At 27.8% G+C, this 19,263-nt stretch overlaps 2 protein-coding genes across 3 annotated transcripts; one reads left to right on the forward strand and one right to left on the reverse strand.

The window, feature by feature from the left end:
- The first annotated feature begins 1,660 nt into the window (after positions 1 to 1,660).
- Positions 1,661 to 2,473, forward strand: LOC135923483 (iron-sulfur cluster assembly 1 homolog, mitochondrial-like). The gene is made up of 4 exons (XM_065458259.1): positions 1,661 to 1,821; positions 1,862 to 1,915; positions 1,958 to 2,063; positions 2,168 to 2,473. The coding sequence occupies exons 1-4, from the start codon at positions 1,747 to 1,749 to the stop codon at positions 2,314 to 2,316; spliced, it is 384 nt and encodes a 127-aa protein (XP_065314331.1). The 5' UTR covers positions 1,661 to 1,746; the 3' UTR covers positions 2,317 to 2,473.
- Positions 2,474 to 5,484: 3,011 nt separating this feature from the next.
- Positions 5,485 to 12,459, reverse strand: LOC135923329 (uncharacterized). Of its 2 annotated transcripts, none has more exons than XM_065458016.1 (8): positions 12,105 to 12,459; positions 11,672 to 11,864; positions 10,726 to 10,835; positions 9,606 to 9,683; positions 8,304 to 8,473; positions 7,413 to 7,573; positions 6,561 to 6,656; positions 5,485 to 5,950 (listed from the first exon to the last, which is right to left on the reverse strand). In XM_065458016.1, exons 1-7 carry the CDS (start codon positions 12,436 to 12,438, stop codon positions 6,578 to 6,580), a joined length of 1,125 nt encoding a protein of 374 aa, XP_065314088.1. In that variant the 5' UTR covers positions 12,439 to 12,459; the 3' UTR covers positions 5,485 to 5,950; positions 6,561 to 6,577. The 2 variants fall into 2 exon arrangements, with proteins under 2 accessions (XP_065314088.1, XP_065314087.1); XM_065458015.1 differs by having other exon boundaries at positions 5,485 to 5,956; positions 12,105 to 12,458.
- Positions 12,460 to 19,263: the final 6,804 nt, after the last annotated feature.

The following is a 19,263-nucleotide window of genomic DNA, read 5'->3' on the forward strand; positions in this document are numbered from 1 at the left end:
TAAAAACAAGATTTAGTTAAGGATCAAGCCAGGCAGGAGACAAATTTTTTTAAAAAAAATTTGAGCCAGGCTTGAAGAATTGGCCCAATGATCATTAATAGAAGTCTGGGCAGGTTTTTTTGCCTCTTACATTGTTTTTTTTTCCCAACAACATGCCACTTGTACAAGTTGCCAGACTGGTGTATAATAATTTTTTTATGAAGGAAAAGAGCAAATTTGCCTAATTATTGGCCTTAAAACCATTTTCAAAACTTTGAGATTATCCTTAAAAAAACAATATATTCTAACCAAAAGTCTTTTTATAACTCGTAGATTAAAAAATATCCAAAATAAGTTAAAATGATCAAATCTCAGACTGATCTTGTGCAATAAAATGATCTACATTTTGATCATGTAAAAAATGTTTTTTTTTTAAATTCAGGCAGAGGGATAAGATAACCAACTGGTTAAGATTTTTAAAAGGTGTATTTTGGCTCTAGGTCCATAATTTTATTTGCTTGGCTTGTAGAATAATTTTATACAAATTATTTAGCTTATTATTAGTTATGAAGGAAGAATATATGAATTAGCCTTAATTCTAATGCATAATTTTGGACCAGCCCAACCTGTAAAAATATTTTTCACATGATGTCTAGCCCAGCCTAAAAAAAATGGTTAATGAATCACATCAACCTTTACCAGGCAGGTTTTAAAAATTTAATCTGATATAAGAATAATTCATCCCTTGTTGAATTTTTTAAAACAAAATATAGATTTAAGGAAGCCAGTATAAAAATTTTGTTCACTGGCAAAACTTAGATAATGATAACAATCTTATATAATTATTTCCACTTAAGAAGTTTTGTTAAATTACAAAAGCTATCAATATTTTATTTTCCTACAATTAACAGTCAAATATATTAATATAACAATAAATTAAATATAACAATAAATTAAACATAAATTTAAAAAAAACAGTGAAAGTAATATTTGGCAAAAATTGTTTAACAATTATATATATAACAATAAAATTTTATAAATGTTTAAACAACTGATATTAACATTTGTTATAATTTGTCATAGAATTTAAATTTGAAAAAAAATGAAACTATGAAGATTTATGTTTGTCATTCAGATGATTCTTAAAAAATTCAACAGGAAAATTTTCATAACAAATATCACATTTGACATGTCTCACAAATGAGCACATTTCTTTTGAATAACTATGATCCTTTTTAAAGTGGTCATTTAACTCTATGATTGTACCTTCTATTTGGTCACAATAACAACATCTATAGATTATACTTCCATGTGATTTTATGATGTGTTTAGTAAAAGCAGTTGATGTACTGTACTTATGTTGACATAGAAAACATTTTTTAATAGAATGATAGCTGGGAGTTATTATTCGGGTAGTATTAAAAATTAACGGTTGTTGTTTGAATTTAATATTATCATATTTTGGCATATTTAGTTATAATTCTTACCAGGTGATTAGATGAATGAATGTTATAATACTGTTAAAATCCTAAATGTTATTGCAATGATAAAATTTAATAAATAGCAATAAAGGAACTAAATAGGTTATATCAAGATATGACAAAAATTTTATATTATATATCAGCATGACATAAATATTTAAATAAATGCTACGACTTTATTCAACACTTAGAAGCCAGTTTATTGAACATATGATAATTGTTACTATTTTGGCATTCAATCATTCATTGAAATAATTTTTTAAATGTTATAGTTTTATAAACTTTTATGTCTTCTGGAATCTCTGTTACTGTCAAAGCAATTGGATCATCAAAATTTGCCAAAAGAGCTGCTTTGATTTTAGTAAATTATTTTAACATTAGTATTCTAATAAATAATATAGACTGAAAATGCTATCAAACGTGTTAAACAACTATTGTTACAAAATCAAAATGCAGTAAATTGAATTTTTATATACGTGAAAAACTTATTTAAATAGATTGGATTAAGGATAGGTGTGAAACAAAAAGGATGTAGTGGCTTAGCATATTACCTAGAATACACAAATCAAAAAAACAAATTAGACGAAGAAGTCAATCAAGATGGTTTAATTTCTTAAACGTTTAAAATATATTATTATTTGTATAAGACAAACCACATTATATAATTAATTTATATTTTGTTAAACATCACTTTTTTTTAATATTAGGTGTCAAAATTTATATTGATAGGAAAGCACAACTAAGTTTATTAGGTACTGAAATGGATTTTGTATCCTCAGCTTTGTCAAGTGAATTCATATTTAACAATCCCAATATAAAGGGTACATGTGGATGCGGAGAGAGTTTTACCATGTAGCTAATAATATTGAAGATATAATAAATTATATTAATGCAAATTCCCTATATAAATGATTTATCTAGGATTGTTTTGTAAAATGTATTGTTAATATATTCTAATTAAATTAAATGTATCAAATGAAAAAATTTTCGCACAATAAAGATTTTTTCCTTGAGACTAGTATAGATTAATTCTCTCTAAAATTAAATTACACGTGATAATTATTACCTATGCTTTGGAGGGATATGACAAAACTACACATTCGTACAAATTTATTCAATATTCATAACATAGAAATGAGCTTGTCTATCAGTGAAATATGTTAACCCAAAGATACCAATTACCCAGATAATATTGTAAAAAAAAATTGTGTATAACAATAATAATCTATAAATTTGTAGAAAATAGCCTGCACACTCCAATTTTAATAAAGATTCTTTTGGCAACATTTATGCCATATTATAAAATTAATTATGAATTTAATTTTTAAATATTATGCAATTTCATTTTTTATTTATCATTTTATTCTACACTTTTATTATTTTGACTTTTTTTGAAAAATAATTATATTTCTCACAATGACAAGGTCAAAATTTATTGGCTTGGTCCAGATTTAAAAAAAATAAATATTTTTGCCTGTTATGGATTTATTTTATTTTGATTTTTTTTTTGCCCTGCCTCATTTTTGCATAATTTTGAACATTTTTAAAGCATCAACCTACCCTAAAATTATATTATTATGAATAATTGTGGCTTTTATTTTAACAATTTTTTTAAAGCGATTTGAAAATATGAGCAGTTTGAGGAATATTAAACACTTCCAAACTATATTATTTTCCATCTGATTGATTTATTTGATTAAATCAGTTTAGCCCTGGCCAGATAAAAATGATTTATTTTTAAGCTCACTAATTTTAAGGCTTGTAAAAAATGGCTCAAAGAATTATATTGGAACTTAAGAAAAAAAAATTAAGGCAAATGTAGATGAAGCATTTGGTAGATTATGTCTCTAATATTTTTTTATTTTCATTGTAATAAATAACATTGGGATTTTTGACATGCTTTATGTATTATATAAGTATTTTGTGCCAGATAGGATGACTTTCATAGGGGGTAATTGAAAACTAAATCATTAAAGTTACATAAATTATAGAAGCTAAGTTTGGATACTTTTAGCATTTCTTGTTACTAGTGCTGTAAAATTTAAAAAAAAACTAACGCGTTACCGTTACTAGTTTCCTTGTGAAAAAGGATGGCGCATTACTGACTATTTAGAAAGTAACGCGTTACTAAGTCGTTAGGATTGAGGGGTTCACTCTATATTAAGTGTTTATCATACTACTAAAAGGGAACATTTTTTTTTTTTACAAAGTATTCGAATTTTCGAATATACCTCACATATAATAAATACCAATTTTAATTTATTATGAACCTTCCCAATTTAGAACTATGCCCATAATAATTTTTAAAATATTTACCGATTTAAGTTGTATCAAAACGAACATTTAAATAAAATAATTTTTTTTTTACTCTCCCAAATCCAACATTTATATCATAATTTAAACCTAGATGATTTATTAATTTTTTTTCAGTTTTTTTAAAAATTAGATTGATCCATCTTCCAATTTATTATGACTGCTAGAGGTCAGTGCGTGGCTCAAACAGTCCCATCAAAATTTTCGTAAAGATGTTAAAGCCTACCTCATAATTTTTTTCTGCCAGACCAGCCCTTGCCCATCAATTTTTGTGAAGGGATAAAATTATAAATTTGCCTAATTGTAAGCGTGACCATATTTTCTAGTTATTTTATTTTAATTTGATTTTTTTTTCCTATATGCAGGGATGAGTTTAATACTAAATTTAATTCTCTCAACGTTCCTTCCGGAAAAATTGATCTAAAGATTTACCCAAAATAATAGACTTAGAAAATCAAACATTTTTTCGCATTCCCCGATTCCGGCTTAAATATCTTATTGGTAGAGGAAGACCGGGGTAAAATGGTTAAAGGGGTACCTTGAGCCTAATAAAATTTTTTGGCGCTAAGATGTATTAATAATTTCTTATCTATGTTCGTCAATTGGAGAACATGTTTGAGTTTGATATATTTTGGAGAATAAAAATAAAATCATCTTTATAGTTATTTTTATCCTAGAGTAGAAAAAATATATTTTTTAAAATTGTGGACACTTGTTTCTTTACTTCGTAGCTATAAAAAGTTTATAGTTTATCCTGATTTTCTTAGTATCTTTTGTCATTACTCATATTAGATATTAAATCTATAATGGTCTCTAAGAGCAGCTTTTCCTATATAAATTTTTTTCGTTTTTACTTTTTTATATTACAAGTTTTTCAAAGATAACTTGACTTATAAATTTAGGTGTAGGATACTTTCTTATTTTAGTTCCATTTTTTCTATATCGTAGATGTTGTGGAAATTTTTTTATTATATATGAAATATAACATAACTATCAATTTGCTATATACATATACTTTTTTTTTTAAAACCCAAATAACAAATAATCTATGTAACTTAATATATTTTACCGTTAAATTAGGATCTGACAAATTTGTTCATAGGATAACTTTGTGGAAAATTAATTTGTCGACGGTGTAAAAGTTATCATGCATTTTTTATATTTGTTATTATTAAGCTAGAATGGTAATATCAATGAATATTTTTTTTTAATTATCCCTCCTTTATGAAAGATTTACTTTATAAACTGTGATGATGTTACCGACACCCTCACTATGCGGCCTTGACTTTCATGCCTTGCTTTGATCATTTAACCCATATCTAGGTAATTTAGGAATTAATTATGTTAAATTAAATCGAAAGTTTATATGTCGTCAGCAGAACACCTAGAACCTTTGGCTTTTAAACACTAGAAATTGCGGGAGGTATTTTTCTTAAAGAAAATTGCATATCACAATCATAATCCTTTTTTTTTGTCATAGGTTGATAATACCAAAATTTTTAACTGCAATTGATCCAATATCTAATGGGCATAAAACGCTTAAATTTTTCTAAGGAACCTAGTCTCAAAATGCTACCTGTAGTTGAGGCTCTATTTATTACTAAATATGAGAACTTTGCATTAAATATAATTGTACCCTAATGATTTAGCTTTGAAGATTGTTGCTATTAAAAAACTAAATTAAAGTTACATTACTAAAAATACTACTAGCTGTTATTGAAATTACTTTATAATATTATCTATAAAAAATGATTTTGAAATTTATAAATTTTAATCAACGGAATTTAAATGAAAATATTGGATACACAAAGAAATACTGAAAAAAGAAATACACTAACAACGTAATATTTATCTTGCAAATGAGATATAAATAATCGTAATATAATATTTATTGTAATCGAAAATTATAATCATTTTTTAAAATTGATGTCTAAAAAGTGTGATTTTTTCTCCAAAAAATACACAACATTCTACAAAAGCATTTGATTTTAAGTCAAGAGATATCTTATAAATAATAATTATAATGGGAAAATCGTCATATAGAGATAAATGAATGATATATATATATATATATATATAATAATTTAACAATGAAAAGTTACAAATTTGATAGAATAAAATAATTATCAAATTATTTTACTCATGTGAATATTTTTTTTTTAGATGGTTGGCGGTACCTATTATTTTTTTTATAATATAAGAAAATGTTGTTAATTTCTATGAAATTTTGAAAGAAAATAATATGTGTTAAAAAAAAGGAATTTTCCTATTAAATTATATTTTTTATAATAAAAGTAACATTTTCGCATGTTCACCTCAATGCATATAAAATACCTGGACTGGGGATTCATTTATTAAAAGTGTACATCAATGCAAATCAGCTGGAGACGCCATCTTGTTTACACTAATCATTATTAAAATTTTAAACGGGAGGCCTAATTTATTCATATATCTGATGCAATTATTAAAGAATTACGGGATCATCGAGATAATATGGAAGCAAGTTATCAATTTAATAATAGTTTTTAACATGAGAATAATTACTATATGTGTTACCAAAATGGCGGATCCAGTTGATTTGCTTTTAACGACGTTTAAAATAGCATTTTAATGAGTGAATCGTCAGTCTAGGTATTATATATGTTATTGATTCACCTCTAACACCAGTATTAATTATGAATATGGATAAACGAATTAAACTATAATTCACAGCAATTTATTTTTAAAAAAAATATTACATTTTAAAATAATGTAAATGGATTAAAATATTTTTTTAAAAAAATATACCATAATATCATATCATTTCAACAGTATTTTCCTTGTGGATCGAAATTGTCTAATTTAAACAAAATCTCGTTATGCCTATCGACAAGTTTGTTGGGGCTGAATATGTAAAAAATTAAAAGTGGCTACATAAATTTTAAAGATTAATAGATTTAAAATGTGTCAATAAATAAAGGACGCTATTTTGTTAGAAAAAATAAAGTCGGTGACATAGTATAATTTAAAATATATATTTTTTTAAAATGTCAATCTTCAGCTTTATTCTAAAAAAAGTAGTTTAAAATTTTCCTTAAGATTGTTCAGTATAGTTGTTATAAAGGGGTAAAATACGTCTAGTTCGACTTAATCTACAAGAGCTTTCCGAATTATTTTTTGTTAAGCATTGATTGATATGCGAGTTGACTTATATCATCTATTTTTCAATGAGCTAAATATTTTCAAAAATAACCAAACGACTAAAAAATGTAGAAATCATCCGTAATTTCTTGGCCACCATTTAAGATAAATGAGAGGGAATTGGTCTATAAGTCGGAATGATGCATGATTTGATAGGCTAAAAAATATAATTCTTAGGTCAAAATATTGCCATCTTATTATTAAAGAAAAAATGATCATGATAAACCATCCTTACTATTTTTTTTGTGCTATGCTTCGTTATAGTACTTTTAAAATGGTGTTCTCTAATTGGTTACCAACGCTTTCCAGCTCTCCTTTAAAATTAAAAAATATCTTTAGTTTGTCTTACACTTTCCAATATATATAAGAATCCCATAATAGATCTAGGGATTAATTTATTATAAACATTTAATTTTAATTTAAAAAAAAGAGAGACTCTTAAAAGAATATCATTATCACTAATTATAGGTCAGGAAATAGGGTTGGGAAGACACGTTTTGCTTGTTTAACCGCAAAATGTTGAGGAATTCTTTAGCCTTGGAAACGAAGGTTGTGGGGAAGGCATATCCGCCAAACATCCTATGGTAAGAAACTGGTGAATTTATTCTCCCTATTTTAAGCTAAGTTTTTTAATATAGGGTATAAAAAAAGATGCAATTATTTAGGATTTAAGTTAAAACTCGTGAAAGTCTGTTTTATTATACTTCTTCGTAAAAAAATTAATCTCATTCAACATTTACTCAGCAATCTTATCTCCATCAATAAAGGTAACTTTTAGGGGGAGGACTTAGGAATACTTAATAGCAAAATATAACTACTATGCTCAATAGCTGATATTTAAGTTTTCCTAACTAAACCCAATATATAGGTAACTTTCTTAATTTTAATATCAATTTGTTGTATTTTTTTTAAAAAAAAAATCAATTTTGTTAAATTTTATCAAAAATATGTTCCATCATCCTTTGTGTTCATATTTTACTCTAGGATAATTATAAAAATTTATTTTTAAAAAAAATGAATATAATTTAAGGTATTTATTATGAATCATATAGTTAACAAAATTAATTTTCCAAAAAAAGAATATTTAATCTGATTATTTTACATTAAGAATTGACTATCATTTTTGCTATAATTTTTATTACCTAATTCATAATTATTCTGTTGACATATTGCAGCCTACATTCAATCCTTTTTTTGGCATCTAACTAACTCCTATATTTTATATATAGCAACCTCTTCCGATCTCACCTAATCTTAGAGGGGTCCTAATTTATTTTACTAATCACTTTATTTCTGACCTATTTGACTAATGTTTATGCTTAAAATAAGTATGTATAATCAACAAGAAACCATTGGGTTAGTTGGCTTGGGAGGATCGAGATTGTAAGGAGGATATATGTCTGCAGTGACTAAGGGGCCTTCCCCTCCATTCAAAAGTTCCATAAAGAGTTGTTTATTATCACTCGTTGTTTTGTTAAGCGGATGAATAAATATCGGAACCGACATATTCATGATTATGTCTAAATGAAGAAATGATACAAAAATGTAATTATTAAGGAAATTTTATAAGAGTCATGTAATGTATATCCTATAGTTTTATTATTTTTTTCTGAATTGTGATTTACTTATCCGATTTTATTTATTTTAAGAGCAATTATAAATGATTTAAAGCCGCTTATAAGTATTAAACATCAAGATGGTGCCATGAAAGGTTGAGCAGCGGTTGACTTGTAGCTTAGCTATAGCTACGTTTTATTTGCTAGTTACTGACAGCATCTACATTTCACTAAAAATAGGCATAACTTTAGCTAGTTTCTTTTTAATTTTATCGAATAAGCTTGTAATCAGGATTCTTTAAAATTAAAAATTTTTTTTTAGAGATCTTCATATTATTTTAAGAAACTATTATAAAAAAAAGTAATTAATAATGTGTAGGCGCCTGTAGGTATAAATTTTTAAGGAGGATTTGCTTCCATTGAATATCCTGTTATGAAAAAGCTAGGTTGCTAATTGAATATCTAACCCTTTTAAAATTTCATTCAAAAAAATATAGCAGGGTATTACACAAAAATAACTCTATTAGAAAAAAATAATGATTATGATTATATGCAATATATAGATTTGGTCAATGTCTAGCAATATTACAGCAATATAATTTTCCCTATTCCTTTTCATGCCAACCACCCTGCCCCACAAAAAATTTAAAAACAAGATGTTCCTACCCCCTTCCCTTTCACCCACACTTATCTTGAGGGGGTCAACATTGCTTCTATTGATAAATTGATTGATTTGGCCCCAAATTAAGCGATGATCTGTTTAGAAAATTTAAAGCCAATTATATAGTTACTCTAAAATAAAGTTCTGCGAATCGCGGCCAAGCCCATACACGACCTCGGCCTAAACTGGGCCGAGCCTAAATATTTAAAAATTTGATCCGAGCTGGGTCAGGCTTATTAAAAAAAATTTAGGGTCTGGCCGGCCTTGAAAAATTGGGCCCAATGCAGATGACTACTCTAAAATGCAGCTATAACTAAACTTCATTTTTTTAAAATAGCTGTCAAACCATACATTTTTGCACATTTGGTGCCATACTAGTCAGCCACCTACCTCATTTTGTAGCGTAAAAAAAAGGATATTAATTAGGCTTTTTACTTCTATCATTTTCACCCATGAAATAACGAAAAATTCTAGTTATAGGAGAGTTCAATCCATCTTTGATGTATTCCATTCCTTCGTAAATTAAAAAATTAATATAAATTTGAAAATTTATGAAAAATCTTTATTAAATTTGTGGTATGTTTTGATAAATATATATATTTTTTTCTTTTTCGGTTGTTTAGTTATAACGGGAGGGTGGGGGGGGAAGAGATTCGATTCCTCTAAAACTCTAAAACGACAGCCATTGTTTAAAAATTAATTAGCCTGCCAGCATAAGTTTACTTTGCTTAAAAAATTACTTTACCCGATTAACAATAAAATGCAAGTATTTCCTTATAATTTTATTTGTAAAAAATATGCCAACATTTAAAATTATATAGTTCTAACAGTGCGCACAACTTTAGGCGTTTATATTTTGACGTAACCATTAAATTAAAGAAAAAAACGTAACGCGTCCCTTGTTTAAATTGAGTGTATCAATTTTATTATCGTCTGCGTTCTTATTTCATTTTAATTTCTAAAATATTCCTTTTTTTAGCGATTATAAGTAAGTTATTCATATTACATTTTTATATTAATATTACCCCCTTCCTCCTCGTATTATCATTTGCACTAATTATATTCCCATTATTATACCTTATATTATGAAGTCGTTGGTTGTTAAATTTCTTAAAATTTCTAGAATTGTTAAATTATATATTTTTTAATGATGTAATAATTATTTGATTTTTATATAATTAATAAATAGTAGCATATTAAAAAAAAAGAAAAAAAAAGAAGAATTTAAAAAAATAATGAAAAAGCAAAACCTATTATTTACTTTTTTAAAAAATGGTTTGCTAACGCTAAACGGTAATTTTACCCATCTGCACGCGGCCATTTTAAAATGTATTCACCTAAAAGGCTGTGTGTCCCTAGTTCAAATTATTTTCGATACTTATTTCAGGTTAAGTCACTTTTGAATTAAGTAGAGTTTAAAATTTAATATATTTAATTGTATTTTTTTTTGTTAGTGACAAAAACTCAAATCATTTTTAGGGGAATTACGGGGTTCAAGGTCAAATATATCAAGCCTGTGATATTATTTGCAAATTTTGTTTTAGAAATATTTTACCAGTTGACGAACTCCTAATCGTGGTGACGTTGGGATATCTTCTGACTTCGTAAAAGTTATTTCTGCAAATTACTTTCCACGGTACGCAGGCATGATCTCCGCACATGTTTCTATCAAGTAGAAATATAAAAATAAATTAAATTTATGAAAATACATTTCTCAGATAAATAACAAATAATTCTAACATCACTTTTCTAATCAAAATTTACTAATTTTCTCTTAATAGGCTGTGGCCTATATAGCAAAAATTAAATTCGGAAACTTTTTTAAATTTAACGAAAAAAAAGTAGAAGAAATAAGCTATTATCATTATAAAAAATAACATGTCCTAGAATTAGTTCTAAGAAATTCCAATAAATTTTAAAACTTCTGAAAGTTTTTCATTTTTGTGAATTTTTTAAACAAAATTTAGGACACAGCCTTACATACAATAAAATAAAATATATCAAGAAATATTTTTTAAAAAAAATCAAACAATAATAAGCTAACGAGGCCGAGGTTTTCAGCCAGCCTGTAAATTTTTTAACCCGGCCGGAAAAAATATTTTGATCAAGTTGTTCCGCCCATATTAAACCTCGAAAAGAAATTTAACTATACATTTATGCCTATTGTGTTTGAATTTCTCCGCTCCATGAGATGTTTACAAGTTATTTTTTAAAATGTGCAATTTTTCATAATGATTTATATTTCTATTACATTATAAATATTTAGCGTATATTTTTGTCGTTAAAGTAATTTAGAAAGATATATTTTAACAAAAATTTATCGCCTTTTTTTGCCCCAGGAATGATTTTATATACAGCATAATAAGATTTTAAATAAAAATAAATATTGATAAAATGAGTTATTTTCACAATTTTTAAGGGGGGAGGGGGGGGGGTTCCCAAACTTGAACAGATGTGGGAGTTTTTAATTCACTTTCCCTAGTGATGTCACCGTAATAAACTTGGGATAATCGTGGACATCTTCATATTGCTCCGCTAAGAACTTGAGAAAGGCGCCTATGTAGGGTGATCTCATAGATTCGAATTCCGCTAATACGTTGTTGTCTATCAGAAACGGCGATGAGACAATTTCTCCTCCCTCATGTATCTGGTCGGGGATTGTTGTGGGCGCGTGGTAATAATTGCCCCGTGTTTCTTTATCGATATTTTTTTTAAGAGGATAAATAATTTTTTTAAGGTTTCCTACGCGATAGATGGATAATGTATAATTTGCGTGTTCTTCATTAAGCGTTAAAAAGGTTTCCTTCTAAGAAATATCAGAAAAGAAATGTATTTTTACAGTCCTAATAAAAAATTTATATATATATATTATATACTACTTAGTTATCATTCATAAGATTCTTAATGAAAATGACATTTATATATTAAGTATACTTTTGGTTTCACGAGAACTATGATTGGTTTGTTTAGCATTTTCAGGCTTTGAGGTCACTAGTTTTGTAGATTTAGTAAATGTTATGCGGGACTTTACTGTAGTATCACTATTATCCTTGCTATCCTTGGAGTGATCTCTATTTCCGGTTACTTTTATAGCCTTGTTAAGCGAATCACCGGAGTTAGTTGAAGACAATGATCCAGGTTTTTTGTCTTTCCCAGCGGATGGATTCATATCCCTATTAGCATCCGATACGCTTATTAATCCCATTAAATTAGCTCCTATACCCACCAATATCGAATAATAGAAGTATTTGCACAAAATTTTGAACATTTTTGTTTAGAGGAAAATTTATTTATTAGCTCCCTTATATATATATATTCAATAGTTATTTTTTTTGTTCAAATATATCATTATAAAGAGATGATTTATTTCAATCTTTATTTATGCCATATTTAAAAAAAAAAAAATTTTTTTTTAAACAATTAATTTCAAATAAATTTAACTTATAGACTTGAATACCAAGATATTTAAATGGGAATATAATCTATATGCCACTTTCTAAGATAGATATGAATGGAATATTATGATATATTAGCCTATTATTTATAAAAATGTCTGAAAACTTGAAAATAAAATTTGTAATTATAAATGAGGTAATATATCATGATTATTCTATATTACATATATATATATTCCAAATCTAATTTTTTTTTAAAATATGATTTATACCGAATTTAACGGTATTTGATTGTAAATAAAATATATCCATTTATATATAATTATTAGCTTACATGATTGATTATTGTAATTTATTAAAATATATAGAAATAATTAAGCTATATTTGGCATTATTAAAAAATTCCTATAAAATACAAGATACCGTTTTTTTTTAATCAGACTCGGCGGCATAAATTTATATAAATCTTTTATTTAACACGTAAATAGATGTATTTTTTAATTAGTTATATTTATTTGCTCCCTCCCTGAATTTATAGTGTATAATTTTTACTGATGTGTTGTCATAGTGTGGACAAGGATTTTGCCTTTTAAAAGTTTTTATGATTTTCGAAATATCTTAACTGATAAAAAACCTCCTAAATTTTTTTCATCCTTTCCCCCAAAAAACATAAATTATATCCTTACAATCAATCATTTTGTTTTTTTAAAAGCCAGTAAATAAGTTAATAGTTTTTTTTTAAATTCAAAAACAGAGGATTATATTTCCTCCAATAAAATCTACATAGAAAAAAACTACCCAAAAAAAAAACGTAAAAAAGTGTTTTTTCCCTGAAAATCTTGACTAGACGCCTATGTGTGTTTGTAAAAACTTAATATTTTGCCCTTTAAAGTTTAATAAATAATTTTAAAGGTAAACCATGAAATATATTAATCAGAAACCTGCAGACCCGGCCCTGGTACACGGGCCGGGCCCTTGCAAATGATACCTCTGCAGGTCTCTGATGTTAATATGAAAAAAAATTAAATGTATTATATTTATTTTTGATGTTTTCCGAAAATGTAAGAAAAAGTGACCTATCCATTTATTAATTTTTTTTTTAAACATGTCAATTCAGCGACTTTTATCGCAAAATATTTATCCACGAAACTTTTATCACCAATGGGGTTCTTATAGCAAAATTCGCGAATATCGAATTAAATATCGCGAATTCTTTATATTTTCAAACCCGAATTTGAAATAATTTTGTACGAAGAAATAAGAGATAAATTTACCTAAAGCTTTAAAAAAAAATCTTGCCAACTTCCGGGATGCAGAAATCTAATGACAGCTTTTAGTAAATTTAGTTGATTCGTATTTGTTTAGAGGGCTGGGCATTAATATCAAAATTTTGTGGGCATTTATTGCTCCCTTCAGGTTGCTGCAACTAAAATTTCACCCATAAAAATTTGTCGCGTATACGGTCTTACCCAAAGTTATAATTCAAATATTATATAAATTTAAATGAAGAACTAAATTGTCATGAAATGTCTTGCTGATGAAGAACTAAATTGTCATGAAATGTCTTGCTGATGAATTGTCGTGAGCAGTCTTACTCAATAAATTGTAGTAACTAATGAGAACTGAGGAAACTGTAAATTAAATAAAAATAAAATGAATAAACAAAAATATTTTTTATTTCTTTATTCTTTTTAATTAAACTGAGAAAAGAAGAGAAGGGAAGAGAAGAGAAGAGAAGAAAGAAGAGAAGAGAAGAGAAGAGAAGAGAAGAGAAGAGAAGAGAAGAGATTTTTTCAATATTTTTCATTTCGCGAAATAAGTCCAAAAAAAATTTATATAAATAATGAATAATAATTCTTTCTCTTTTCTTTTCTTTTTAAAACGACGAAAAATATATCAAAACCATAATGTAAACCCTAACCCGGGTTCAGGAAATTTAAAATTGTGTAGTTGGGCATTTTGAAACCACAGAACAAACAGAGATCAATTTTAGGACAACTATTTAAACCAGGGGTAAAATGGACCTGGGGCAGGTTCGGACCTCTCTTAGGAAATCGGTTTCGATTAAGTTCCCGTTATCAAAATTTCTGTTAAATGAAATTTAAAATTCTTGAACCCGGGTTCGGGGTCACATCCCTGATCAAAACAAAAATGAAACTTTCAAATTATTTTATATTTTTTTTTACGTAATGAATACAACAAACATCTCACCCTTTCCCCGAGGATGAATTAAACGGTATGTCCATAATCTCCTTCCTCATCATTTCCTAATATCATCTCTCCTCCAATCTTTGTACTTCTTACATCTGACGTTTCTATCTCCACAGGCTCCAGTGGTATGCCCACCTGTAGTGTTGTTAAATGGCTAGTATTGAGCCGATTTTTTTCTAACTCAATATTTTAGCCAGAAAAATATTGCCTAAGCATCGAGATATTGATAATATATGTCTCAGGGACCTTTGTTCCTTCTATGAGCAAAATCTTCAAGCTTTACGTAATATTTTTTCGGGTGAAATATTGAGTTAGCAGTTTTTAAATTTCGCGGCTTAAAACGAAAAATAATGAAAGGTTATATAGGAAAAAGATGAAAGAAGTAATATGTTTGTTGAGTTGAGGGAAGTATATATAAAGAGTTAAAATCAACGTTTTCACACATAAAAAAGTTTTAGAGAGAGAATTCTGTTAGTTGGAAATATTTTTTGGTGATCGAGGTTAATTTTTTGAAAAACCGCAAAGCTTTTCCAGCGGTGGAATACGTAGGAAATGAGCAGAAAAATATAGTTAAAGGAATTTATAGAGAGGATATAATTTGTTATAAGTGTCGAAATATTGGGCATTATGCGAAGGATTGTAAGGTAGAATGACTGTATGATAGTAAAATAAATATATCAGGAGGAGTGTCAACAAAGAATACAGTGGATCATGAAGTAAATTTAATCAATTATAATGAAGTAAAAGTGGAAAAGAAAATAAATAAGAATAAAAATGATGGGTTTTGTAAAAATATATTGGAGGATTTAAATCAAGAAAATCAAATAAGTAATTTACCTATCTTTAATTTGAAGGATAGTAGGAATTATGATCAATTCCCATGGGTTAAAATTAATATAGAGAATAAAGAAATATGGATGTTATTGGACACAGGGGCAACGATTTCGGTTATGGGGTATGATGAATTTCATGAGGTATGGCCGGATAAATTCCTAATTAAAGATAAAATGAGAATAAGACAGTTAAATGGAACTGAAGTTATGATGTTGGGAAGGGTTAATTTACCGGTTTTTGTAAATTAAGAAATAATATATTTGGATTTGTGGATATTAAAAGAAAATTTTGGTTATATTATGGGATGGTCTTGGATATCAAAGTTTGGGTTAGAAAATAATTTTTGGAATATGTTTCAAGAGAAAAATAAAAATGATGAAAGAATTGGAATACCAGAGATAGCTATGAAAGAAAGGGGAATCAAAATGGAAAATAAAATAAAAGAAAATATGATTATTGAGAAAATTAAAGTTGAAAATTTAAAGTTTAATAATCAGGAAATTAATGATATTATTAAAAAAGAAGTGTTGGGGAATAATGTAATGAAGCGGAATAAAATTAAAAATTTGGTGAGTAATATCAAAGAACAAAAGTATAAATTTGAAAATAGGATAATTTATGATCTAGAACTTAGTGATAATATAGAAAAAGAAATGTTGGAGGATAAGTTAGTGAAACGGGATAAAATTAAAAATTTTAAGTAATTTCGAAAAACTTCGGGAAAATGTGGAAATTTTTAAGGATGAAATATGTCAGGAGAAGCTTGATGTTTCAGATGAAAATTGTGAAATAAATATAATAAATAATCAGGAATTTGGGAAGGTTATTAATTTGGAAAATGATGATAATTTGGTGAGTACAGAAATTGTTAATTTTATGGAAAAATGGGGTAAGGAATCGGTTTTGGAAGAAGAAAATAAAGGAATTTCAGAGGAATTAAAATTAAAAAAAGTTATGTGAACGATGAGGAAATATGTAAGGATTTAAATTTAGAAAGGCAGAAAATACCTGTATCGCAAAAATTTCCGGTGAAATTGATGAGAAAAAAAATTGATAAGAATGTAATAACAAAAGAAATTGATGAAAGTCATGATTTAGGAATTTTAAAGGAGTCCGTTAGGGATTTGGTAAATAAATATAAAGAGATTTTTAATGAAGAATTAGGTTGTTTAGTAGATTATGAAGTAGATATACGTTTGGAGGAAGGATATAGTCCACAGTATTCTGCTATACGTAGAGTACCTTTTGAATGGATGGCAGAAATGGAAAAAGAATTAAATAAGTGGTTAAGAGATGGGATAATTTGTCCGATTGGATATAGCGAATGGGCAACACCATTAGTTCCTATAAGGAAAGCTAATTGCAAGTTAAGAATTTGTGCGGATTTCAGAGTAACTTTGAATCCGTTGGTTGTGGAAATAAAGTATCCGTTACCGAGAATTAAAGAAATTTTAGCGAATTTGAAAGGGGCGAAGTATTTTTCAAAAGCTGATTTTTCGTGTGCGTATTTGCAGTTACCTATAAAAGAATCTACGAGGAAATTGTTAACCATAACAACGTTTAAAGGGTTTTTTACGTTTTGTAGATTGCCATTTGGATTAAGTATTTCGGCACCGATTTTCCAAAGGACAATGGCTGCGGTTTTTTAAGGGTTAGAAGGTGTTTTTTATTATATGGATGATGTTTTGATTACGGGAATAACGGTGGAGCAACATAATCGGAGGTTAAAAGAGGTCTTTGAGCGAATCAAAGTTAAAGGATTGAGGGCAAGTAGAGAAAAAAGTGTTATGAGTGTTACAGAAGTTGTATATTTGGGTCATAAAATAAATGGAATAGAGGTAAAACCATTGGATAAAAATTTGATGAGTATTGCGAATTTAAGAAAGCCGGTGAATAAGGCAGAAATTCAATCGTTTATGGGAATGGTGAATTATTACCATAGATTTATTGAAGATTTTGCAAGGATAGCAGCTCCCTTATATGAGTTATTGAGAAAAAATGTGTCTTTTGAATGGAAAAATGAACAAGATTTGGCGTTTGAAAAATTGAAATTGGAAATTAGTAAAGAGCCTGTGTTAGTGTGTTTTAATAGCGAATGGGAAGTGATTATGGCTGTTGATGCTTCTAATAAAGGAGTAGGAGAAGCTTTATTACATTTGATAGAAGGTATGGAAAGATCAGTGATATTTTTCTCGAGAGTATTTAGGGAAGTAGAAACAAGATATTCGGTAATAGAGCAAGAAGCGTTGGCGGTTATTTTTGGTTTGACGAAATGTAGGGAATATTTGATTGGAAGGAAATTTGTACTGACCATAAGCCATTGATACATTTGTTCAAGAAAAATAATAAGGAACTGATGATGTCGCCGAGACTTCAGAGGTGGCTATTGTTAGTAGGTAGCTTTTATTTGGAATTGAAATATCGACAGGGTAAAGAAAATCATTTACCAGATGTATTATCGAGATTAGGTAGGGGAGAAGAAAGTGATTGTATAATGGAGGATAAGACGGGTGAAAAAGGATTAATTCGGATATTAACAGGGGGTTTCAAAGGTAGCCCTACTACTTGGAAAGAAATACAGGAATATACTCGGAAGGATAGAGAATTAGGTTTGATAAAATTATGTTTAACAGGTAAAAAAGCGTGGAATGATAAAGGAAATAAATATAAAAATATAGAAACGGAATTGGTAATAATTGATGTAAAATGAGGGGAAATAGAGTTATAGTTCCACGACGATTAAGGGAAGGGGTTTTGAATAAGTTACATGGGGGGCATCAAGGAATAGAAAAAATGAAGCAATGGGGGAGAGGATATGTATGGTGGCCCGGGATGAATGAAGAAATTAATGATTTGGGTAAAAGTTGTGAGATTTGCAATGCCTGGTCCGATATGCCCCGGAAGGAAAAGGGTAGTAATTGGCCAAAAGTTAAAGGACCCTGGATAAGATTGCATTTGGATTTTTTTAAATGGGAAGAAAAAAAGTTTATTTTGAGCGTAGATGCATTTTCAAAATGGATTGAGTTTGAAGAAGTACATGGATTAACAGCGGGAATAGTAATAAGACATTGCAAAAAATTGTTTTCGAGATTTGGTATTCCAAGTATTATGGTGTCCGATGGAGGACCGGCCTTTATAAGTGTGTTGTTTAAAAAAAATTTGTGTAAAGGTGAATGTGAGACATATAATATCACCACCGTACCATCCTAGTTCAAATGGGCAGGCTGAATGGATGGTAGCGATAGTGTAAAATTGGTTAAAAAGAATAAAGAAAGTAAAGGAGAATTGTGGATAACGCAGTTATATTACAATAGTGCAATTGGAAAGGATGGCAAGTCACCAGCAGAGAAAATGATGGGAAGAAAAATTAATTTCTTTTTGGATAGTTTGAGACCGGTAGATACGGATGTAGAAATGGGAGATAATGTTGTTTTGAAATTTGTGGTTGATCATTTAGTATGGGTTTGGATGTATAGAATAAATAAAAAATGGGAAAAAGGAATAGTTATAGAGAATGTGGGAAATAAAGTACTCAAAGTTAAATTGGAAGACCATAGTGAGGTCACGAGACATAGAAATCAGTTAAGAGCAAGGGTATAAACGAATACCGTATATATATATATAAAATGTTTGTTTTTGTGTGAAATTTATAT

This window comes from Gordionus sp. m RMFG-2023, chromosome 2, assembly GCF_954871325.1.
Source record: "Gordionus sp. m RMFG-2023 chromosome 2, tfGorSpeb1-WG-v2, whole genome shotgun sequence".
In the NCBI taxonomy this organism is placed as follows: Eukaryota; Metazoa; Nematomorpha; class Gordioida; order Chordodea; family Parachordodidae; genus Gordionus; species Gordionus sp. m RMFG-2023.

What these genes read in the sequence shown, in the direction of transcription:
- LOC135923329 (XM_065458016.1), bottom strand. Translation starts at nt 12,438, where the DNA reads ATGTTCAAAATTTTGTGCAAATACTTCTATTATTCGATATTGGTGGGT. An exon ending in GATGTCCACGATTATCCCAA is followed by an intron (nt 10,836 to 11,671) that starts GTTTATTACGGT and finishes TCTACTTGATAG; the next exon opens with AAACATGTGCGGAGATCATG. An exon ending in GATTAGGAGTTCGTCAACTG is followed by an intron (nt 9,684 to 10,725) that starts GTAAAATATTTC and finishes TAATTTACGAAG; the next exon opens with GAATGGAATACATCAAAGAT.
- LOC135923483 (XM_065458259.1), top strand. Translation starts at nt 1,747, where the DNA reads ATGTCTTCTGGAATCTCTGTTACTGTCAAAGCAATTGGATCATCAAAA. An exon ending in TGTTACAAAATCAAAATGCA is followed by an intron (nt 1,916 to 1,957) that starts GTAAATTGAATT and finishes TTATTTAAATAG; the next exon opens with ATTGGATTAAGGATAGGTGT. An exon ending in CGAAGAAGTCAATCAAGATG is followed by an intron (nt 2,064 to 2,167) that starts GTTTAATTTCTT and finishes TTTTAATATTAG; the next exon opens with GTGTCAAAATTTATATTGAT.